The sequence below is a fragment of the Nyctereutes procyonoides genome, unplaced genomic scaffold (assembly GCF_905146905.1).
Source record: "Nyctereutes procyonoides isolate TBG_1078 unplaced genomic scaffold, NYPRO_anot_genome, whole genome shotgun sequence".
NCBI classification, from domain to species: Eukaryota; Metazoa; Chordata; class Mammalia; order Carnivora; family Canidae; genus Nyctereutes; species Nyctereutes procyonoides.
Window position 1 is genome coordinate 5,222,638 of NW_026575124.1, and position 23,605 is coordinate 5,246,242.

General features: G+C 58.0%; 2 protein-coding genes across 6 annotated transcripts in view; both read left to right on the plus strand.

Moving 5' to 3' along the window:
- The window catches only part of NCKAP1L (NCK associated protein 1 like), a 39,984-nt gene extending 24,811 nt beyond the window's left edge, over positions 1-15,173 (plus strand). The window contains exons 23-31 of one of the 3 annotated variants that reach the window (XM_055337079.1): positions 2,807-2,904; positions 3,025-3,118; positions 3,281-3,363; positions 3,853-3,933; positions 7,082-7,175; positions 8,089-8,205; positions 8,833-8,942; positions 11,325-11,414; positions 14,534-15,173. In XM_055337079.1, the coding sequence (XP_055193054.1) occupies positions 2,807-2,904; positions 3,025-3,118; positions 3,281-3,363; positions 3,853-3,933; positions 7,082-7,175; positions 8,089-8,205; positions 8,833-8,942; positions 11,325-11,414; positions 14,534-14,665 (899 nt within the window). In that variant the 3' untranslated portion in view covers positions 14,666-15,173. The other 2 variants (XM_055337080.1, XM_055337081.1) reach the window with 2 other exon arrangements.
- A 3,910-nt stretch (positions 15,174-19,083) lies between these two features.
- The window catches only part of PDE1B (phosphodiesterase 1B), a 28,992-nt gene continuing 24,470 nt past the window's right edge, over positions 19,084-23,605 (plus strand). The window contains exons 1-2 of one of the 3 annotated variants that reach the window (XM_055337213.1): positions 19,084-19,800; positions 20,798-20,919. In XM_055337213.1, the coding sequence (XP_055193188.1) occupies positions 20,810-20,919 (110 nt within the window). In that variant the 5' untranslated portion in view covers positions 19,084-19,800; positions 20,798-20,809. Of the gene's footprint in view, positions 19,801-20,797; positions 20,920-23,147; positions 23,170-23,605 lie in introns of those variants that run through there. The other 2 variants (XM_055337212.1, XM_055337215.1) reach the window with 2 other exon arrangements.

A 23,605-nucleotide genomic window follows, 5' to 3' on the forward strand; every position in this document is an offset into this window, starting at 1 on the left:
ATTTTATTTTATTATTTTATTTTATATTTTATTTTATATTTTATTTTATTATTTTATTATATTATATTATTTTATTTTATTATTTTATTATTTTATTTTATATTTTATTTTTTATTTTATATTTTTTATTTTATTTTATTTTATTTTATTTTATTTTATTTTATTATTTTATATTTTATTTTATTTTATTTTATTTTATTTTATTTTATTTTATTTTATTTTATTTTTTTATTTTATTTTATTTTATTTTAATTTCTTTAAGGCATACATTTTAGGGCTCTTTAGCCAGAGCTTGAATTGCTAATGTGCACCAGTGACGATAAAATAATAGCTGACATTCACTGTGGGCTGAGTTCTGAACGTTCACACGCATTAATTCCTTTAATCTTCACAATGGCTTTGAGATAGGCGCTCCCATTACCCCCGGTTTACAGATGAGGAGGCCGAGACACAGAGTGGTGAAGGAGCTTGCCTGAGGTCACACAGGCCGTAAATGGTGGGACCGGGATTTCAGCTCAAGGTAGTTAAATTCTGGAACCTGGGTGCTTGACCGTATGCATGCGGCTTCCCAGTGTGTACACGGGCTTCCGTGTCTCAAGGCCTGCCGGCAAGGTTCATGGAGAGAATGGGTTGGGGAGTCGTTCTTTTTGTTTTAAAGAGGGCCGGCAGCCATACAGATCCTTTTTATTTATTTATTTTTAAGATTTTATTTATTTATTCACGAGAGACATGCACAGAGAGAGGCAGAGACACAGACAGAGGGAGAAGCAGGCCCCATGCAGGGAGCCCTACTCGGGACTCGATCCCGGGACCCCGGGGTCACGCCCTGGGCTGAAGGCGGCGCTCAACCGCTGAGCCCCCCAGGGATCCCCGAGACCCTTTTTAATGGATTTGTTTCACTGACTGCCGGATGACCTGGGGTACTGCGTCCTCCTTCCTCTCACCTCCATATAAACCAGGGCTTCTGCGTGTGTCTGGGCAGGTGGGGGATGCCTCCACGACCCTGCCGCCTCCGCTCTTCCCCTGCCCTGCTGCCTGCCTGGTGGTGGTGCAGGTGGTGGGCGCTGTTATGAGGGAGCCCACGGCCCTGTGGTCCAGCTCCGTCTCCTTCTTACCCTCCTCATTCCGACTCCCTCCTAAGCTGACCCTACTCTTTGCCTGTTGGAGGTTTCAGATGTCCCCTCTCATCAACTCCACCCACAAACTGTAGGCAGCATCTAAAATCAGCTTTAGGTCTTGCTGACAACTGATTAGCAGCAGGAGGGAAGGCTGGTTCCCCCTGCTACCACCCCCACCCCAATTTCCCTGAGTTACCATGGTGATGGGGCAATGCTACTGTAAAAATAGATAGATGGAAAGAGAAGGATGCCCCAGGGTTACTAGCCTGGATTTGAGAAGACTCGAGCGAGGGGGTTTGGTGGATCCCAACTGGGGGCTCATGTCTCTTCCCTCTGGAGCACGCAGTTCGCCTCCTCCTCTTCTCTGCCGGCCATTTTAGCATCAGCAAGTTGACCCGGTGCAAAGTGTTGTTTCTAGCGCTCAGCTCAGTTGTTCCTACTGTAAATAGGAGAGGCCGAAAATGTGTAGGGTTTCGTCCAGACAGGGCTCTGACCAGTTCCACTTCCTCCGTCCTGGGTGGAGGCAGAGATCCACTGGGCCTGCCTTCAAGGACTAGAGGGTGAACCTTGATTTCTTTCCTCTCTGAACTCTTACTGTGTTTTATTTTTTAAAAATATTTTATTTATTTATTCACGAGACACACACACAGAGAGAGAGAGAGAGAGGCAGAGACACAGGCGGAGGGAGAAGCAGGCTCCATGCAGGGAGCCCGACACAGGACTCGATCCCGGGTCTCCAGGATCACGCCCTCGGCCGAAGGCGGTGCTAGACCGCTGGGCCACCCGGGCTGCCCATGGCTGGTGTTTCTAAGGGGATTTCCCCAGGCAGGTTTCACTCAATTCACACAGGAGCAGAAGCAGGATGGGTAGGGACGGGTCAGGCATCCAGGCGGACCAGAGGAAGAAGGATTCAGAGGAAACAACACCTGGGATTCTGGGGACGCGTGTTGATTATGAAAAAGAAAAGGTAGCTGGAGGAGAGGAAGATTTGGACAGTGAGGAGAGCGGAGGGGGAGCATAGAGGACGCCCGACCTCAGATGAGGGACCAGTTGTGGTATCTACGGTAAGGGGTGGCAGGACCTTGCGCCGGGCAGGGGTCGGGTCCCAGCCCTGGGCTTGGTTAAGTGACCTTGGGCGAGCTTCACTCTCCTGTGTCTGGTGAACCAGAACGATGTGCCTGTGCCGTAGGCCTCGGGGGCTGTTAAGGGTTATCGTACCAATAGCCCTTTCGTCGTAAATACCCCAAGTTTTTAAGGGAGGTACCTTATCTCAGGATGGTACCTTATTTATGTACCAACTCTGAAGAATTCAGGGCAGATCGTACTTTCTTCGCTCTACAGAGAAGTAACTTGAGGCCCAGCAAGGGTCAGCGCCTCCAGGCCCGACCTGTCCTGGAGGTCGCACAGCTAGCCCGCGAGAGCAACACCCAGGCGCCGCCCAAGGGCGCTCGGGGGCGCACAGACGCCGGCAGAGCGCAGAGGAGATGCCGTCTGCAGACGTCTGTGCGCAGCAGCCGGGAGGTCGTCCGGCCCACGGGCGGGCCAGACCCGCCACCCGAGTGGACCCCAGGCCACTTTTGCCCCCCAGCTTCCCAGTTCCTCTCCTTGATGGAGGACACCGCGCGCGTTCGCTTACCCCGCGCCTGTCGCCCCCCGCCCGCCCCGGGACGTCTGTAACTCTCTTGCAGAGATGCGGGCCTTGGCGGAGCTCTTGGGCCCCTATGGCATGAAGTTCCTGAGCGAGAACCTGATGTGGCACGTGACCTCTCAGATTGTGGAGCTGAAGGTACCGTGGGAGCTGGGCCCGGGAGAGGGGTACGGGCAGGAGACGGGGGCAGGCCGGGGTGGGGCCGGGGCGACCGCGACTTGGTCTCTTCCTGCGTCATGTCTCCGGGTGCCGCTGCAGAAGCTGGTGGTGGAAAACATGGACGTGCTCGTTCAGATCCGATCCAACTTCAGCAGGGCGGACCTGATGGCTTCCCTGCTGCCCCAGCTGACAGGTGAGCACCTCCCTGACAGGAGAGGAAGCTGCGGAGCGGCCCTGCGGATGACGGGTGACGGGGGTTCGCGGGAAGAGGGGGGCGGTTAGGCTGGGTCTGCAGGAGCGAACCCATCGCTGTGGCCCTAACGTCTACTTTCCTAATCCTCTTCGTTCTCCTCAGGGGCTGATAACGTGCTGAAGCGCATGACCATCATTGGGGTCATCCTCACGTTCAGGGCCATGGCCCAGGAGGGACTTCGGGAGGTGAGCCGGGGGGTCGGGGCTGCCCCGGGATCAGACGCCTGCGAGGGCAGGCTTGGGATGAGACGTGGTAGAAACACACGGTGAACACTGGGGGGAAAGAAGGAGCTTGGTGTGGTGGAGGTCCTGCAAGGGCTGTGGGGCACGATGAGTGGAGGACCCCGGAGGCATGGCGAGAGGGGCAGTGTGGGAGGCTGGCTGGGTCCCTCTAAGTCCAGGCCCCCCTTTTAAAAAAGATTGTATTTATTTATTCACAAGATACACGCACAGAGAGAGGCAGGGACACAGGCAGAGGGGGAAGCAGGTTGCCTGCAGGGAGCCCGATGCAGGACTCGATCCGGGGACCCCGGGGTCACGCCCTGGGTTGAAGGTGATGCTCAACCGCTGAGCCACCCCGGGCCCCAAGTCCAGGCCCTTTTTATGTCCGTGTCCATCTATCTCTGAAGGTACTGGCACCTCCCTGGGGACCCACGCGTCTTCTCTCTCTTGCAGGTGTTCTCCTCCCACTGCCCGTTCCTTATGGGTCCCATTGAGTGCCTGAAGGAGTTTGTCACCGCGGACACAGACATCAAGGTACGGGGCCGTGTGAAGTACAATCCCCTCGGGAGATCTGTGTCCTCAAAGAGGACGTGGCCAGGATCTTGTAAGGGGAGGGGACGGGGGCTCTGAGGAAGACTGTAGGGAGCTGAGCCAGCCTTTGAATAGGGACGCACCGGCGGAGATTTTGTGGAGCGAGAGCGCTGGTCAGATAATATTCCTGGAGAGCGAGCGAGCGAGGGCCGCGCGGGGGAGACTCGGGGGTGGAGAGCCGGGCACCGGGCTGAGCTGCGGGAGCTGGGGAGCCGCTCCCGGGACAGGCGGAGATCTAGGCTGGTGTCCGTCGGTGTCCACCTCGAGTGGGCACAGGATACCCAACCTCGTGCAAACACGGCCCCTCCTCGAGCAGGAGCTTAGGCCCTTCTTTGTAAAAAGATTTATTGCTTCCGTCCCCAGCCACCCTGCCTGCCCTCAGTTTCCCTTTCCTGGCGTTTCCTTTCTCTTGGTTCTGAAACCTTTGGGCGCCTCCGTGTCGCCCGGCTCAGGCCCCCAGTCGCTGCAGAGATGGAGAACGGACCAGAGGCTTCTGCGGGCTCCCAGGAAAAGGGCCATCTCCCTGCCGCCCACGTCCCGCCCGGGGACGGGGCCTTCCAACGCGAGGGCCGGCCGCTTGTCTTACAGTGGGTCCCTCTCGGGGACAGAGGTCTGAGAGTAGCAGGGAGTCGGCTGGCAGGGGGCATGGAGTTAGATGTCGAGGAAAACGTCCTTCCCCTTGAGATCAGAAGAGTCGTGACATCTCCCCTCTGTCTGCCCGGCGGAGCGGCCCTTGAAGCCGGTGGGTTTGGTGTTGCCCGTGGGGTTGAACCGGGCTTTCTGACAGCCGCTGAGGCTGGGCCGCGCTGCGGGCTGTCGGGGGCTCCCGGCGCCACTGAGTGTTAGGATCAGCTCAGCAGGTGGGAGCAGAGAAGGGAGGATGCGGCCTGTCCGGCCTGTCCGCCTGTCCGGCAGATTCTGTTAGGCCTCAGGGGGTGCGCCGATTAGGGAAACAGAGAATAGGACTCCCTGCAGTCATCCCTCCCTTCCTCCGGAACACCCAGGCTGTGCACGGGTCCCCATCTCCCCCGCCGTGGTTGCCCTGAGCACGGAGACTTAAATAAAGGGCAGAGCAGGGCCCGGCGAGGCTTTGCCGTCTGTGGGTGGACTGGTGCGGCCGTAGGGCACGTGGCATGAGACACCCCACTCGGTTGTCTACTCTTGAAACAACGGTCCTTGTTCTCTCGGAACATTGTTTTTTTTTTTTTTAATAATTTACTTATTTATTTTAGAGGGGCGGGAGGGGCAGAGGGAGTGACCACGCGTCCAGCGGACTGAGCTCCGCGCTGAGCTCGGAGCCCAACTTGGAACTCGATCTCACGACCCTGAGATCACGCCCCGGGCCAAAAGCAAGAGTGGGATGCTCACCTGACTGCACCACCCAGGTGCTCCGTCTCTCAGAACATTTCAAAGTGATTTAAAAAAAAAAAATTTCACGTGAGGTCTAAATGTTTGGCATGGGAGTAGGGGTGCGGGGCTATTTCCCGGGAACCTGATTTTAAGTACGACAAGAGAGTCAAGTATCCGTCAATAAATACTGATCGAATGCCTTCTATGTGCTTAGCCTTGTGTTAGAAACTAAGAGGAGTGGGGCGCCTGGGGGCTCAGTCGGTTAAGCACCTGCCTTCAGCTCAGGTCACGATCCCAGGTCCTGGGATCCAGCCCTGCATGGAGCTCCCTCTCCCTCTGCCCCTCTCCCTGCTCTCGCTCTAACTCTCTCTCAAATAAATAAATAAAATACGTAAAAAAAAAAAAAAAAGAAACATCCAAGAGGAGAAAAAGAAGTACACATGTTCTGGCTTTGAGATAAAGGAAGAGGGTAAAGGCATGACGTCTATTGGTCCGTTACGGACCGAGTGTGTAGGGTACATGTGGTCTAATTTAATCTCCACGACAGCTCTGGGAGGTATTATTATCCCAGTTTTACAGATGAGAAAACTGAGGCTCAAAGAGGCGAAGCAGCTTTTAGCCAAGGCCACACATCTAGAAAGGGGCAGTGCTGGGATTTGAACCCAGATCTTCTCACTCCAAGGCCTTTTTCTCCCCTCAGAAGCCGGGAGGTTTTATTTTATTTTTTATTTTTTATTTTTATTTATTTATTTTTTAAAAAAGATTTTATTTATTTTTTTAAATTTTTATTTATTTATGATAGTCACAGAGAGAGAGAGAGAGAGAGAGAGAGAGGCAGAGACACAGGCAGAGGGAGAAGCAGGCTCCATGCACCGGGAGCCCGACGTGGGATTCGATCCCGGGTCTCCAGGATCTCGCCCTGGGCCAAAGGCAGGCGCTAAACCGCTGCGCCACCCAGGGATCCCTATTTTTTTTATTTTATTTTATTTTATTTTATTTTATTTTATTTTATTTTATTTTATTTTATTTTATTTTATTTTATTTTATTTTATTTATTTTATTTTATTTTATTTTATTTTATTTTATTTTATTTTATTTTATTTTATTTTATTTTATTTTATTTCATTTCATTTCATTTCATTTCATTTCATTTCATATTATTTATTTATTTATTTATTTACTTACTTATTTATTTATTTATTTATTTATTTATTTATGGAGGCTTTAAAGGGTCGTTTTCTAGGCGGTGAGATAAGCTGTAGGTCTCGCCTGCTGTCGGAAAAGAGAGCTGCCAATACCAGGCCTGTGTGTGATCCATGCGAACCCCCCGGTAGAGAGGTAGAGACGGGTTGGGCCCGAGGATTCAAGGAGGGCTTCACAGACGTCCTGAGATTTGAGTTAAGCCTCGAGGGATGGGTGTCCCTATAAGCGGAGGACAGGACGGGAGGAGAGCACATGCCCCGAGGCGTGGAAGTGAGGCCGGAGTCACCGCTGCATGGATTGTAGGAAGCACTTGGGGAAAGGAGATTGAGGAAGTCACTCCGTCCTGTGGAGCATCGAGCGAGCGTCTGACGCCAGACGACAGCACCTGTGCTTTCCCCCGTAGGCAAGGGAGAGCCGGGAAAGGATCCCTAGAACACCAGAGCGCACGCCCGAAGCTTAAGATCTGGGTCCAGGGATCCCAACGCCCAGGCGCCTCTCCGGGGAGCCCTCTCCAGGATGCGGTTTTCCCCTCTCCTAGGTGACCCTGAGTATCTTCGAGCTGGCCTCTGCTGCAGGAGTGGGCTGCGACATTGACCCGGCCCTGGTGGCTGCCATCGCCAACCTGAAAGCCGGTAAAATTGAGGAAAGCGGGCGGGGGAGGGCTCGGGCCGTATTTTCAGGTGGGAAGACGTCGATTTGGGGTCGTCAATTCAGAGGGTACAAGCGGGGAGCTAAAGAAAGACCTAAAGTGTGGTCCCCGAGCCCCAGGCAATTTAGAGTCGCAGCCAGGTCGTGAGGGGCTGACCTGTCAGTCTGCTAAAAAATGCGAACTCTCTGACACGCAACCAGTACCCAGAGGGACGCAGAGTCTAGAAGGGGAAATCAGAGGAATGCAGATGAAGCGGCGGGAGCCCCGCAGCGTGTCCGTGTCCGGGCTCTCCCCTCCCGTAGGTGGGGGCTCGGTCGTTGGGCATCTGTCTGCCTGTGGCTCAGGTGATGGTCCCGGGGTCCTGGGATCGAGCCCCACGCTGGGCTCCGGCGAGGCGGGGAGCCTGCTTCTCCGTCTCCCTTCCCCTCTGCCCTCCCCCCACTCGTGTTCTCACTCTGCTCTCTCTTACGTAAATAAAAAATCTTAACAACAACAGAAAAAGGTAAGAACCACCTTGACACTGTTGGCTTCTTTGTGCGGCCTCCCGTTTTCTCTCACTTTTCCCGTTTTCCTCCCCATACTCGGAGCGGGATGACACCAGGGGCTGGTATTCAGCCCTCTCAACGTGGCCAGACTGGCCCTTCTCTCTTGCTCCGGGGGGACGCCTGCCTCTCCCTGCTGCCTCCCCCCCTTCCCCCCTGCAGGCCGCCTGCCTGTCCTCGGGCCACACGTCGGCTAAGAGCTCTGCTCCAGGGGCCGGAGGAGGCCTCGATGGGCCTCTCGGACACAGGCCGGTCCTGGCCCCTGAGCAGGAAGGGCTCAGGACCCTCGGGCAGTCCTGGGAACGGAGCTGCGCGGGCCCGGGCCTCACTGTCTGTCCTCTCCCGTCCTACCAGATACATCATCCCCCGAGGAGGAGTATAAGGTGGCCTGCCTGCTCTTGGTCTTCCTGGCCGCTTCGCTCCCGCTCCTGGCCACCGACCCCGCTTCCTTCTACAGCATCGAGAAGGACGGTACGTAGGCCGGCAGCGCAGCGCTTGCAGCCCTTGGAGGGACCCGTGTGCTTCTCCCAGGCTCCTGGGGCCGGGGGATGCGATGGAAACCTCTGCCGGGAGGAGCCAGACTTCTGACTCAGGTGTAGTTTTGTTTCAAAAGACACTTGAGAATGAACTATTGGGGATCCCCGGGGGGCTCAGCAGTTTAGCACCTGCCTTGGGTCCAGGGTGTGATCCTGGAGGCCCGGGATCAAGTCCCACATTGGGCTCCCTGCATGGAGCCTGCTTCTCCCTCTGCCTGTGTCTCTGTCTCTGTCTCTGTCTGTCTCTCTCTCTCTCTTTCTCTCTCTCTCTGTGTCTATCATGAATAAATAAATAAAATATTTAAAAAAAAAAGAGAATGAACTATCCGCAAAATTCAATCCCGGTGGAATTTTTTAAGGATCATCCTTCTCCTAATATCCAAATATCGCCTCATATTTCTTAGGGATCTCATTCCCCACATGCCTCCTCGTCCTTTTGGTGTCAAACAGCCGGCGGGGGTGGGCGGGGGGTCTCAGGGGTCTGAGGGTTCCAGCCGGGGCCAGCCCGGCGCGGCTCACGTGTCCCCTTCGCTTCTCCCCGCTTCTGTCAATCATGACCCAGGTTACAACAACAACATTCACTGCTTGACCAAAGCCATCATCCAGGTGTCCGCTGCCCTCTTCACGCTCTACAACAAGAACATCGAGACGCACCTCAAGGAGTTTCTGGTGGTGAGTGTGGCCCCGGGCTACATGACTTAAGTCCCCAGACGCGCGGTTGCTGGGCGCCCCGGAGGCCAACCTGTCACCTAATTCATTCCGTGAGGGAGGGGCCACCCTGTGAAGGGCTGGAGGTGTCAGCCTCCACCTGATCACCTAGAGCGTTGGACTGAGTCCGTGAATCGTGAGTTGTGGTTCTGGATCTGCCAGTAAGAGCTTGTGGGACCTCTGAAGAGCCAAACTTCGGGGGCCTCGTTTTGCCCATTTATTCAATAGGGAGGTGACGCCGAATCTGCGATTCATTACCTTGGGGTGCCGTAGGATATCCTATAGGGAGCTTGTTGAAATACAGACTCCTGGGATCCCTGGGTGGCGCAGTGGTTTGGCGCCTGCCTTTGGCCCAGGGCGCGATCCTGGAGACCCGGGATCGAATCCCACGTCGGGCTCCCGGTGCATGGAGCCTGCTTCTCCCTCTGCCTGTGTCTCTGCCTCTCTCTCTCTCTGTCTCTGTGTGTATGACTATCATAAATAAATAAAAATTAAAAAAAAAAAAAAGAAAAGAAATACAGACTCCTGATCCTTGAGCCAGATGTGCAAGGTTGGAATGTTCCGCGGTGAGCCCAGGCCTCGGTTTTCTTTTTTTTTTATTTTTATTTTTATTTTTTTTATTTATATATGAGAGAGAGAGAGAGAGAGAGAGAGAGGTGCAGAGACACAGGCAGAGGGAGAAGCAGGCTCCATGCACCGGGAGCCCGACGTGGGACTCGATCCCGGGTCTCCAGGATCGCGCCCTGGGCCAAAGGCAGGCGCTAAACCGCTGCGCCACCCAGGGATCCCCTCTGTTTTCTTTTTAAAACAATTAATTTAAAAATAAAAATGAATTATTGTTTATTTTTATTAAGAGACTGAGACCTGAGATCAAGAGTCAGACGCTTAATCGACTGAGCCCCCCAGGCGCCCCCACTCCTCTGTTTTTAATAAGGTCTCCAGGGGATCTGATGCACAGTCAAGTCGGAGACGCCAAGAGCCTATAAGGCCCTTTCCAGCTTTGTCCTTGTTTATTTATTTTAAATATTTTATTTATTTGTCCATGAGAGACACAGAGAGAGACATAGAGGCAGAGACACAGGCAGAGGGAGAAGCAGGCTCCATGCAGGGAACCCGACGCGGGACTCGATCCCAGGACCCCGGGGTCACGCAACCGCTGAGCCACCCGGGCGCCCCCCCCCCCCCCCCGCCCCGCTTTCCGCCTTTAATCCTGACCTAAAAACATCAAACTTTTTTTTTTTTTTCACATTTTTCCAACTTGAGCATAAATCAGAATCACCTGGGGGATTTCTGACTCAGTAGATTTGACGTGCTCGGCTGGAAAATTTGCATTTCCAAGTCCCCAGTGATGTTGCTGCCTCCGTCCTGGGATCTCCCTTTGAGAACACCCGTCTCCGTTCCTAGGACTGGAGCTTGTAACCCACCTACCGTAGGTCACGTCCAATTTGTTTGAGGAAAGGATTGTTTTAGGAGCCATTTTTAGCCAAAGTCTGACTCCCTGGAACTATCACCATTGATCTTAGTTTTGCCTCTGGAAAAACGCAGCGTAAGTAATCTCTTTCCATTGCTGAAAGAGGCCCAGGAGTTTCCGCTCGGGGCCTCCGTGGAGGAGTTCCCACCCTCCCACCCTCCGCTTCTGATACCTGGGCCATCGCCCGCTGCTGCCCGGAGCACCCTCGGCGATGGGGAGCTTATTCCTTCGCAAAGCACGGGCCTGCCCAAGAACTGGGGCCTCGTCTGCTTCCTTGAGGAGGAAACACGCCCGACCCTGTTCTCTTGGGCATCCTACGTTGTCCTGGGAGCGGAGCTAGCGGGCCTGGGTGTAAACTGGGCCAGCCAGCCAACCCGCGGGGCTCTGGGCACCCTCGATAGGAATACTCACACAGATCCCTAGGGGGCTGAGAAGGGCCCCCGCCCCCGACCTTACCCTGTTTGTTTGCACCGAGAGGGACCTGGGCCGGGGCTACAGTTACGACCTGCTGGGGCCTGGAGGTAAACGCAGAGGACGGGCACCCGGGAGGTGACAGGAGGAGCATACGGAGCGCGGCTGCAGCGCCCCAATCAGAGGCCCAGGCGGTCTCCGTGCAGGGGGAGGCCGCTGCGGTGGGAGCCCCGGGCCCAGCCGAGGCCGCTTGCGGGGGCAGATGAGCTCTTGCTCTGGCTTCTGTCCCCAGCCCCGGCGGTCGGGCCACCTCCTGCTCACAGGCCGGCGCCTCTCCAGAGCCGCCCCGCACCCCAGCGCTTCCCAGCCCCCCTCCTTGATCTTTCCTGCTCTTCCTGTGGCCTGAGGCTGTCCTCCTCTGACCTCCCGAAGGCTCCGCTTTCTGACAAACGCTTCCCCCACAGGTGGCCTCCGTCAGCCTCCTGCAGCTGGGCCAAGAGACCGACAAGCTGAAGACCAGGAATCGGGAATCCATTTCTCTGCTCATGCGCTTGGTACGTGGGTGCCTCGGGCTGGTCCGGGCCGAGACAGCAGAGGCCCGGGGCGCCTCCGGGGCGGGGGGACGCGGCGGCCTCTGCGGCTCCCGGGTGCCCCCCGCACATTCCGGTTAAGGTGCCCGACGCGTCCGCTGACCCCGGGGCAGGGTCCTCGGGGCCGAGTCCTCGGGGCCGGCCTGGTCCTGGCGGACGGCGCCCGGTGACCTGCCGTATCAGGTCCGACCCGGAGGGCGGGGGCGCTGTGTCCGCGCCCCGTGGCCAGGTCACGTTGTTTGATTCCGCTTGCGCACGTCCCGCCACCGCGTGCCTTGTCCTTCGGAGGTGGAGGTGCGGCGGGGAGCGGAGGGGGGCTCCGAGGAGGGGCGGTTAGGCAGAGCCCAAGACACAGAGCCGGGTGGGCCATGAGTCAGCGCCTGCCATCTCTTTCTTCCCAAGCTGTGGGCTTTACACTGCTTTTGGCAGAAAGTTCTGGGAACTCTGACTCAGTTAACTTAAAAAAAAAAAAAAAAACACTTTCCCCATGACCCTGTTTTCCTCTTCGACACGCTTACTCACTCCTTCGCTCTCAGTCTGATTCCCAGGTTACTGGCGCCCTGAGATGCGTCGGCAGGGGCTCCCAACCCGGCCCCTCTCTGGCCTCGGGGGGCGGCTGTGCCCGTCGGGAGGGAGCCCGTGCTCCAGCCCCGAGTCCGCACTAAAGCTTCCGCGGCCCGTCAGAGTCTCCAGGTGGCCGCGGCCTACCTGCAGGCCTTGCGCACGGCCTGCTGCCCAGGTGCGTCGGGGCGGCCGCACGGAGAGCTCTAGTGCGGGGTCTGTGGCCGGAGTCCGGATGCGTGTGCCTCCGAAATGCCGCAGCCGGGCCGGTCCGCTCCACGCTGCTCCGTGCGGAACGCTGAGGAGCCCGGGAGTTCTGAATTCAAACCTGGCCTTTCACGGAATTACAAGGGTAGATTGTGAGGGTCAAAGGATACAAGATCCTGCTGGGTCTCTCTAGTCACACGCTGCGGAGCTTTGCATGTGCACGGCCGGCCAGGCCCGCAGACGTCGGGGGGGGCAGGCACGCCGGGGACTCCCCACAGCACCTGGAGGGTCTGCAGCTTAGCTGTGGGCAGCCACAGCCTGGAGGGGCCTCCGTTGGGCTAAGGCTCAGGATGGAGACGAGAGGAGAGGCCGTGCGGGGAGGGGGGGCGCAGGGGGCAGCGAGGCCGCGGGAGGCAGGTGGGGGCGGGTGCCCGGAGCGCGCTCCCCGGGCAAGTGGACGACCCTCCCTGAGACTCCGACCCTCTACCCACGAAAGGCGGCAATAATCCCGCCTCGTGGGAAGGTGCTGGTGACGGTGCCTGGTCTGTGCCACATGCTCAGCGAGTGCCGGGCCGCTCTCTGCCGCTCCTTTTACTTTCCGGGCCATTTCCCGGGGGGTGGGGTTCTCGCCTCCGCAAGATTGCGGGTGGTGCCCTGTTGCCCCTCGGCCGTGCCTCCTCGCCCCTCACGTGTGGGTGGGAGGCCACAGCTAGGACCAGGTGCTTTTTGTTCGAGGGAGAGACCTGGGCACTAGCTGCTGCAAAGCAATTTAAGTGCAAATGTTCCCAGCAGAAATACGGGAAGGAACTGGGCCCGGCCTGGCCAGGCGCCCGCCTCCCGGGGTCTTTCCGTCTTGGCTGCAAGGCTGGGCCGGCCCACCCCCAGCGCTGCAGCCCGTCCGGGGCAGGGGGTTCCCGGGCAGGGGAGGACTCGGGATCATGGAACCCTGGACGTCAGAATCAGCCCAGGTCCGGTCCGTATAATCTGTAGGTGAAGGAGCTGAGGAGAGGGAGGGAAGATGACATTCAAGGTCTCCCCCAAATACGTGGGCGGACTCGGGATGAAAGCCCAGGGGTCTCGGCCTTCGCTGCCGTGAATTTCCTCCAGTGAGGAGCCCCGAGGTGTTCCGTGCTTGATGGAGCGAACAATGGGAAGTCTCGGGCCCGTGGATCCTTCTAGAAGCCGCCACTCATCTCCTTGTACCTGGGGCTCATATCCTAGAGAAGACCCCTTCTCCCCCTCCTGGCTTAAGGTTTGGAAGTCTTGCTCAGCAAGAAAGCCCTTGTGTCCCCCCGGCCTCCGGTGGGGGCTGCGGTGAGCCGTGAGCGGCGGCCTCCCCGGGTGCAGCCTGCGGCGTCCGGCCGTGCGCGCCCGTATCTGAGGACCCAGACTCCTACGCGCTCGGGAACGTGAGAGGACTGCAGACGGGGAGCCGCGGTAGAGCAGATACGCTAAATCCTCTGGGTCGGTGCATTTCCAGGGTCTGAAACCCCAGACGTCCTTGGGGGGCGGGGGCGTGTGTGCGACTCGCCCGAGGACTCGGGACCCTTCTCTCCAGGGTGTTTAGTCCCACAGTCTGCTGGGCGAGGAGCGGGGGGCACTGAAGGACACACACCCTGCTCCTCCCTCGGGGACGGGGACCCCGCAGCCCAACGGCAGGCTGTAGGGCCCTCGGCTAATGTGCCCGCGCCTCCTGCCGCGCCCCACTGCCCGCGTCTTCCCGGGCATCTCGAGCTACCCTCCTGCCATGCTCCGGGGGCTGCTGGGATTGCCACAGCGCACAGGCTTCTAATTAAACTAATTAATCATGCCCGCTCCCTTCTGCAGCATCCTCACTGCTCCCCAAGCGCCGCTCTGAGGGAGGGAGGCTGCTGAGCCCGGCCCGGGAGGCCCCGCGTGGCTTCCAGGCCCTGCTTTCTGGGCCCGCGGTGGTGACTGTCTCCTCGGCCGTGGAGCCGTGTCACCGGCGCTCCTGTGCAGCCGCACCTGCTTCGGTGCTGCCCACGCACGCTGGTGCGGCATCCAGGATGGGAGAGAAGGGCGGCTCCGACGGCTCCTCGCTGCCGCCCGCCGCCGGGCCCTTCGTTGAACGCTGATGAGGGGCCTCGGGGCCGTTAGAACGGAGCCGAAGGGGCCGCCTTGCTCTCCTCGAGTGAGGGGACAAGCGGGGAGTGTGATTGGGAACCGTGTCCACTTGCAGCTCCGAGGGCCTCAAGGCCCATGGACGGGACGGGAGGAACAGGGCATCCCCGAGGCGTGCCCGCCCACCCGCCCGCCCGCCCGCGGTTCTCATCTCTTGGCCTCCTGTCTTCCAGGTGGTGGAGGAGTCCTCCTTCCTGACTCTGGACATGCTGGAGTCCTGTTTCCCTTACGTCCTGCTTCGCAATGCCTACCGGGAGGTGTCCCGGGCCTTCCACCTGAACCGAGTGGCAGCCAGTACCCACTGAGGGGCCCTTCGGACCCACCTAACCCCGTGACGCTCTAGCCGTTTCCTCGAGGGATGGATGGGCCCGGGAGCCGGAGCTGAAGAACAGATGACACGCGGGGGCCAATCCAGGGACGCGGGGACGCGGGGCAGGCTGGCCGGGGGTGCGGGTGGGGGGCGGTCGGCGGGAAAAGTCAGGGAATTGGGGCCACGTGCGTGCAGTTTTGCCGCGAGAAGCACGAGCGACACACGGGTACGTTTGTTCTCTTGCGGTGACTGGCGCCTGAGCTGCGACCCGCACGGGTCCCTCGACCTTCATCACCATTCCGAGGATGGTGCTGGCGGGCAGGGATGATCCGTCATCATATTAAAGCATAATGAGCTTATAATCCTCCCACTGGAGCTGCTATTGTCTCCTGCACATTCATTAGGACGATGATCTCTCTTCCTTTCCCGAACGTGTTCAGCAAACCTCCAGCTGGCTCCTCCTGCAAAGTAGGAGCAAAGGAGCTCCCCTTTCCTTGTGGGGCTCTCCCTCTGCCTCCAGCTCTGCTGCCTCCAGGGGCAACAGGTGTTCTTGAGAGACCGTCCCTGTCCCCCCCCCCCCCCCCCCCCCCCCGCCTTGTAGGGAATGAGCACGAGCACCTTCTCCCATCTGCCTGGCTGTAACCCCTCCCGCTTTTCCTGTGACGTCCCTACAACCCAGAGCAGAGGGTCAGTCTAGCTAATTCTAGGCCACGTGACAACTAACGGGATCCGAGTTAGTGGGTCTCCCTCCCAGATCACTTGGGGGTACTCTGCCTCCTATCTGGAGCCACTACTTTAACCCAAATCCCCTTGTCATCCTGGGTACAGCTGCTGCTCCAGGCAGGGATTTCTCCCCTAGATCTTAAATTTCATAGACCTCATTAGATTATAGGGCCCTGAGAGTGGGTATACTTGAGGGAGTACAAGCTGTTTCAACTCAGCCCTTTTCTGCACTAATTAGAATTTCGAGTGTCACAGTGCCTGGGGCGTTCGGGATAGCACTGAACCGGATTTGGTGAACTCGGCGGCGGCAGGACGCAGCGGCCCCGTCCGTCCCCGTCCGTCCCTTCTGCGCCGCCGTGGCCGGGGAGAACTGGAGCAACAGACCCTGTGTCGCAGGTCGAGAGCGGTTGAGACGGGCATACGCGATTAACCAGCTGATTAGTTAGGGTCACGACCACATTCCCACGATATAAAAAGGAAGCAATTGTTGGTTTTCCACAAAACCATCGGGGGTTTATTTAAAGCCGTGTGACCGCTGTTTTGGCCTTTTGTGTGCATGTTTGATCTTTTTTTTTTTTTTTTTCCCTTAAGACCCAGGCTTAGTCAATACTTTTTTTTTTTTAACTCGGTACTCCTCACCGATATCTCAGTCTTTCTCAACCACGAGTGGTCCTTAGGGCAGAAGCAGCAGAGCATCCAGCTTCCTTGCTGAGGACAGCACATTGAGGAGTGATTCAGGGTCAGGCCTTTGGAGACTGAGGGCAAAGTTGATGAGGATGAAAGGGCTCGGGAGCCTCTTAGCAACTCTTCCTAGGCCCTTATCTCTCCGCTGGGATCTTATCCTTGACGTGGAGACCCTCTTCCACGTCCCTGTAGAGCTCCTTGAGAGGAGTCTCCCGGGGGACCGCAAGACACGTTGCTGCAGGGGAAGGGAGGGTAGACCTGATACATTTTTTTTTAATTAAAATTTTTATTGAGGGGATCGCTGGGTGGCTCAGCGGTTTAGCATCTGCCTTTGGCCCAGGGCACGATCCTGGAGTCCCGGGATGGAGTCCCACGTCGGGCTCCCTGCATGGAGCCTGCTTCTCCCTCTGCCTGTGTCTCTGCCTCTCTCTCTGTGTCTCTCATGAATGAATGAATAAATAAAATCTTTAAAAAATAAAATCTTTAAAAAATAAAATCTTTAAAAAATAAAATCTTTTATTGAGAGAACGGTGCCTGGCTGGGCACCGATCTCAGGGTTGTGAGTTCAGGTCCCATGTTGGGCATAAAGATTACTTATAAAAAATACAAAAAAAATTTTTTTTGAGACAGTTAATCCACATGTACTTATAAGAAACAACAGAGACATGGTGTCAACCAAAAAAAAAAAAAAAAAGTACACAGAGAGAGCTTCTATTCCTTTACCAGTTTCTCCCGTAGGTGACCTCTTGCGTAACCATAATGTACTATCGTTACCGAGATGCCGACCTCCATATATGCCATATATATATATATAATGGAATACTATTCAGCTATCAAAAAACGAAATCTTGTCATTTGCAAAGACATGGATGGAACTAGAGGGTATTATGCTAATAATAGCATGTCATGATCTAATCCAGATTCCCCAGTTTTACTCATCCTCCTTGCTCTGTGTGTATGTATTTAGTTCTGTAACAGCGTTTTCACGTGTCGGTTTGTGCAGCGGCCACCACCACGGTCAAGATACAGAACAGGTCAGTCACCGCAAGGATCCTCACGTTGCTTTTTTTTTTTTTTTTGCAACCATATCCCCTTCCCTTACCCTTGGCAGCAGAAATCTGCTCTTTTTTTCTAAAACGTTGTCATTGCAAAAAAAAAAAAAGTCATTGCAAGCAGCATCTTTTTACAGACCTGCAATTACACGCACGTTTCTCTAAGATGCGTGCTTTTTCCGAGCGCTCTCACATCCTTTATGACAATTCTGCAGGGGAGCCAGGGAAGGCCTCCCTATTTTAGGCCAGCACACAGATTCAGAGATGTTTAATGATTTAACGAGGGTCACACATTTAGCAGTACATCTAGATCCGGGACCACGTCTGATACCAAGCCTTGGATCATTTCTACCTGACCAGACCGCCCGGCCATCTGGGAAGACTTGGCTGTTAGGATCCCGAGGCTCCAGAATGAGCACATAGGAGGAGGTGAGGGCACGATGGCTTTACCACCTGAAACAAGAAGTGAGTGTCTAGAGGTGAAGGGACGGGTGCCGTGACGGACCCATGAGCATCTCATGGACGCGTAGGGACCCTATGCTTCCTTGACCAGGAGGGCCTCCGACCCCTGACAGCTGGGGACGCAACCAGCTGCTCTCACACCCCCGGCTTGTTTTATTTACGCCTTAAAAGGAAGCGAGGAACGGTGCGGGGAGAGAGTCTGACTCCGATTGTTTTGTCTTGCAGGCAGGGAGTAGGTTCCAGCCTCAGCAGTTTCATTAGTGCGGTGGTTTCAGTAGAACCTCCACTAGCTGTGTGCGGCGATGAGGTGGAACGCCCCCTCCCACCAGGCCTGGGGTGACAAGCTGGCAGCCGAGCTCCCTTTCCTCTGGGCGGTGCCACGCAGCTCCTGCGACCCGGGTGGTTCACGGAGCAGCCAGGCCTGGCCCCGGGGCTGTCACCCGCGGGCCTCCGCCTGCGAGGGAGAGAACAGCAGCTGCTGGGCGCCGGGGCCCAGGAGGGAAGGAAGGCCTCTCTCCGTTCTTCTCCAACAAAGTTTGACTCCGAGAAGAAGCTGGCACATGGCTGAAATGCGCTCACGAGGTTGGGGGAAGACTGTGCCTCCCGTACCCCCCTGGGCCTCCTGCTCCTCCTAAGTACCTGTCATCAAAAGAGATGAAGATGAGCCCCCCTCAGCCCCCACACCTCCGTGAGTTGTCAAGTACTCTCCCTCCCACCTGAGCAGGAAGCGGGAGCACAGGCCAGGCTGCAGGGTGAGGAAGCCAGAAGTTAACTTGAGCTGAGTTTGCAGCTCCGGAGAGATTGAGGAGCAGGCTCTTCTCCTGTCACTTTGGAAGGAGAGGATGGTGAGGCCGCCCCTTTAAATAGCATTCCCGTGGGAGGCACATCACATCCATCCGTCACCGCTGCCAAAGCATCATTTTTGGTCTCTATCAAACTGCCAGCTGGTTGGGAGGCTAGTGGGGTTCGGGGAGTGAGGAGGCAGGGGCTCCAAGGGGCAGGGGCAGCTCGGAAGGCACGAAGGAGAGAGACGAGTGAGGCTGGCAGAGGCAGCCTGGAAAAGCGGGGGTGGGGGTGGGGGCAAGAGGACAGGGAGGGAACAGCCGTGGTCTTTAGAGCCTATGGATGGAGCAGGCAAATGGGGTTCCTATCTGTGAGGAGGTGGGGGAGACAGATGGGAGATGACAGCGCCAGAAGGATGGGGTTGAGGTCAAACACCGGGACGGGTGACTAAAGGAGAAAGAGAGCCACAGGATGGAAAAGCGCGGGGAGGAGGAGGAGGGTGGAGGCTTGGCCCGGGCTGGGCGCTGACCCTCTGTGGGACCATCACTTCCCTGGGCTCGGTTTTCCCCTTTGTTGAACGCAGGGGGCTGGGCTAGATGGACTCTAACGTGTCTTTCATGAATAACCTTTGCTTTGCTTTGGTGAATTTTCCTTTTCTTAAAATGGGGCAGGGGCTGGGGGCCCGGGGCAGCAGGGTGGGATCTGCCGCCGCCGCGCTGACGAGGCCCGTCGAGGTCCCCCTGGAGGTACACCTCCCGCCCCTTTTCCGCCTCTCTTAGTTTAAATATCTGCCTAATTTGGGCAGCTCCTTAACGCTGATGCTCATTTGCAATTCTTTTGTAGCTGCCAGCCCATTCTTTTCCAGTTGTTCGGGAAGGTGATTGCTCCAGGTTGGAGAGCTGGGGTGTGTGGGAGTCCGACGGGGTCTCAGCTGCAGCTTTGTCTTGGCGGGGGCTCCTCCCGGGCGAGGAGGGGAGAGCGGCTCCGAGGCACACGCCAGAGGCCCCGCGGGCCAGGTGCCGCAGGCTGTCCGCCTCTCCTCCTGCTGGCCCTGCTGTCCCCTCCGTGGGGGCCTCTGCGGGGAGCGGGTTCTGCGGGTACTGGGCCGTCCCGGGTCTGGGGTCCGAAGGCCTGCCCTGACCCGATCACCTAAGAGGCGATTCTTTTATGTTGGACGTCTTTACCTGCCACTTCGCCTCTGCTCCTTTCTCCCCGGTTGCCTGGGAAGGGGGGACCCTCCCCCCGACATTTGGAATGGAGTGAATACCTTCTCCCGACCACCCCTCCTTCCAGCCTCCAGTCCTCCAAGTTGCAAGTCCCATCCCGGGATTCTGGATCAGAGGCCTGTGTGCGACCAGGACCTAGGGGACCGACACCTCTCGCATCTCCACTCTCCCTTCGCAGAGGATTTCCCCACCCGGCTGAGGTAGGTGGTGATGGAGGCAGGAGAACAAGTGTAAGGGCTCCGGGGGGCGCTTGGGGGCCGAGCCCCGGGGGGACTGGGCCGCTGGGGGAGGCTGTGCGCCCGCCCGCGCCTTGCTGGGTCCTGAGCGGCCGCGTCCCTTAGCGCCCAAGGCGGACTGCGGGGCCCTGGGGCTGGGCGGGCGGCGGCGCGGGAGCCGGGAGCGGGAAGGAGCCTGCCCCCCCCCCCAGCTGTCCTGCCCCGGGGAGCCCGAGGCTGGGAAGACGGTCCCGCCGGCCGGGGCGGGGGCTGGAGGCCCAGGGAGGCCGGCGGGGACCTGCGGGGCCAGCGGGTTCGGGACCCGGGGCGCGGGCGCACCTGGGGCTGCGCTCAGAGGCGGGGGCGCAAGGGGGGCGCGGGGATGCGCTGGGATGCGCGGGGATGCGCGGGCGCACACACACCCAGACGCGCGCACACCCAGACACACACACAGAGACGCGCGCACACACCCGGGCACACGCGCGCACACCCAGACGCGCGGACACCCAGACGCGCGGACACCCAGACGCGCGGACACCCAGACGCGCGGACACCCAGACACGCGCACACCCAGACACACACACAGAGACGCGCGCACACACACCCGGGCACACGCGCGCACCCAGACAGGCGCGCACCCAGGCGCACCCAGGCGCACCCCCTCCCTCCCACCCCTGCGTGCCCGCCCTCGGCGCCGCTCCTGCGTGAGCCCCGCGGCCCTGCGGGAGGCGCGGGGGAGGGGGATCGCCCGCAGGGGGGGAGGGAGAGGAGGGGGGAGGCGGGGCGGGGGGCGGGCCGAGCCGCAGCCGGTGCAGCGCGCGCAGGGGCCGGAGCCGCAGCGGGGCCGCGGCGGAGCGCAGGGGCCCGGGGACGGGGACGGGGACCGGGACGGGGCCGGGGCCGACCTGCTGGCGGCGCCGCGGCGGGGAGGGCGGGGGCGCAGAGGGCGGAGGCTGAGCCGCGGCGCCCTGCCCCGACCCAGGCGAGGCCGAGCATGGAGCTGTCCCCGCGCAGCGCGGCCGCGATGCTGGAGCCCGACTGCCCGTGCCCCCTGGAGCTGAAGTCGGCCCCGGGCAAGAAGATGTGGATCAAGCTGCGGTCGCTGTGAGTCCCGGCGGGGACGGGGGGGGGGGGGGACACCCTCGCACACTCGGGGGCGGGTCACCGCGGGCGCCGCCACCTGTGCGGCCCGGGGCTGCCGCCGACTCACACGCACCCGTGTGCAAGGCCGCGCGGACGCCGGGTGCACACCACACGCGGGTGCGCGAGGGGCCGCGGGGCGCACACAGCTGCAGCGGAGCGCGCGGGGATGCTCGGGCCAACCTGTGGGTCCCCAGTGTCCGCTGGCACCGGGGTTTCTGCCCCCTGCACCGGACGGACGGGGTGGGGACGGGGTGGGGACGGGGCGCCCACACCTGAGCTGCTCTGCTCCGGGGCTGGACACCCGTGGGCAGCTGGGATCTGGACGAGGTCCCCGGGAGCTGGGCGCTGGGAAGGGACCTTGGCTGAGAGGCCGGGCGCCGGCAAAGCCCTTCTGTGGCTGTAGGGTCTCCCAGGGATCTCCAAGCACCTTTAGGCATCTTTTCTTGTTGTTGCAGGAGGAGGGCATGGGGGGGGGGCGGGCAGATGTCGGGTAAACAGGCCACCGAGGGACTCAGGTACCCCATACTCCCGGCCCCGGGGGACGGAAGCAACTTTTCTTTCTGTTCCCCAGAGAGGGAGACGAGTGGGTCAGAGTCAACCCATGCAGCACGTTCATCTCCCGGGGAGCCGCCATCCAGGAACCTCCGCAGTCTGTGGATTCTTAATCAGACAAGGAGGGAAGGTGCCCGTCCCCCTGATGCGACTCCCAGCAGTCCCGGGAAAGAGGCTGCAGGGGTTCAGGGAGGCACTGCAGGAACCATAGCCCCGAAACCCAGTTCCTCCCCGTCACCCTGAAGAGTGAGCCTTGAAGCTCTCCGTGTCTGGGTCCCGGTGGAGGGAGACAGGTGGCAGGAGACGACGCATAGATGCTCACGACTGTTTTGTTTTTAAAATGCTTCGCCCGTGCTAATAAGATGACGCCCGGCCATTGGGCGGGTGGGTCTGCTTAGCGAGGCCTCAGGGACGACCGGGCCCCAGTGGGCAACACGGCTCAGCACCCAAATTGTGCTTCTCGGTTCCTGTCCTTTGCTGCCTCCAGCCAATGCAATTTGCCGGGCTCTGTGAGGCGCAGCCTTGGAATGAGTTCTGGGGTGAAGAAATGGAAAGCCGGATTGAATTGATTTTTGTTGGGAGGAGCACTGAGCGATTCTTGAGGGGAAAACGATGCTCTGTTAATGGTAACGAAGCTTGGGGCGGGTGACAGGTAAGGAAGTGGTGGAAAGGCAAAGAAGGGAGCTCGGGGATTATAAATGAGAGAATTCAAGGTGTCCCAGGGGTGCGCCCCCCACCCCCGGCCCCCGGCCCCCGGCCCCCGGCCTATCCTTTCCTTGCCTCCATTCCAGGTAATGAGTGGGCCCTGCAAGGGCAGGTTTGTGCCTGTTTCACTGCCTCCCATACCTTTCTAACCAAAAGTCTCTCCTGGAAGCAAATTCCCATTTCTTCCTTCAGTATGAGAAGCGCTCAATGGCGAGAGAAGAGGATCCCCAGAGGAGACGTTGAAACCCAGGGAAAAAGAAGGGAGTAGAGGCAGCTGCCCCTACGCAGTGCGTTAGCTGAGATGTCCTTATAGGAGATGGGGCTGGACAGGGGTCACTAGGTTTACGGACTGAATTGTTCCGGCCTTCCCTTACTTTAGCTGTCTGGTCCTTAAGTGCTGGCTGCATGTAATAACTCACGCAGAGAAGTCTCATTTCCATGTTATTAATCCGCAGGAATAGATTCTCAATCTCACTTTCCCAAACTAGACAAAGATTTTGATATCAGGGTAGATCCCTAGTTGATGGATTACTGGATTGGGCCGTTTGAATATTGGGGAGGCCTTAGTGAGGGGATAGGGGGACGGATGCCATTATCTCATGGCTGGGTACTGAGTAGAATGAAGACGTGCACATAAAGGCCTCGATTCCCCTACACGACATCTCCTATCTCCCCGCCCCCCACAACAATCCTTTTAATCTCTAATCTGGGACATCTAATCTAGCTCGTCTTCAGGGAGCCTGGGTCCGGTGCTTTTGCCTCTGGTTAAAAAGCCCATATTAATATGATTTTGTAGGGCAGTTTCTTCTTGGGAAGGGCATCCAGGAATCCTGTTTCCCACAGTAGGACTCGGCCCAAGATTAATTCAGAATCTGGAGCATATGAGCTGAGGAGTCTCTAGCTATGGGATGTCGCCTCTACCTAGCGGGAAAACCTTCCTACCTGAGCAGACTCGTAAGTGGGGGCGTGAGAGAGGCTGGGCTAGGGAGTCTGGAGGTGATGGGGTGAGCAGAACGGGCATTTCGAACCCTCAGATGAAGGATTTAACCGGGCTGCCTACGCTGCTCTGAGACCAGAGGGCTTTGAGGGGCGTAGGGGAGGCTCCGTAGCAAGGGGCTTTCTGTGTCTTCTGTGAATCAAGAAAATCTGCAAACAGAGATTGGCTCGCCGTCCTTAGCTCATTCATTCACTCAACATCTATTCGCTGGGTGCCTCCTGAGGGTCAGGCGGTGAGCTGGAGGCTGGGCTGTGCCGGTGGGCCTCGTAGGCCCCGTCCCCGCTCCTGTGGGCTCTATGGTCTGGTTCAGATCCGGCAAGTGGAGTAGAGAGTGGACAAGGCACCGTGTTCCTCTTTGCTACATCCATCCAAGCGGTAAAACTCTCCCTCTAT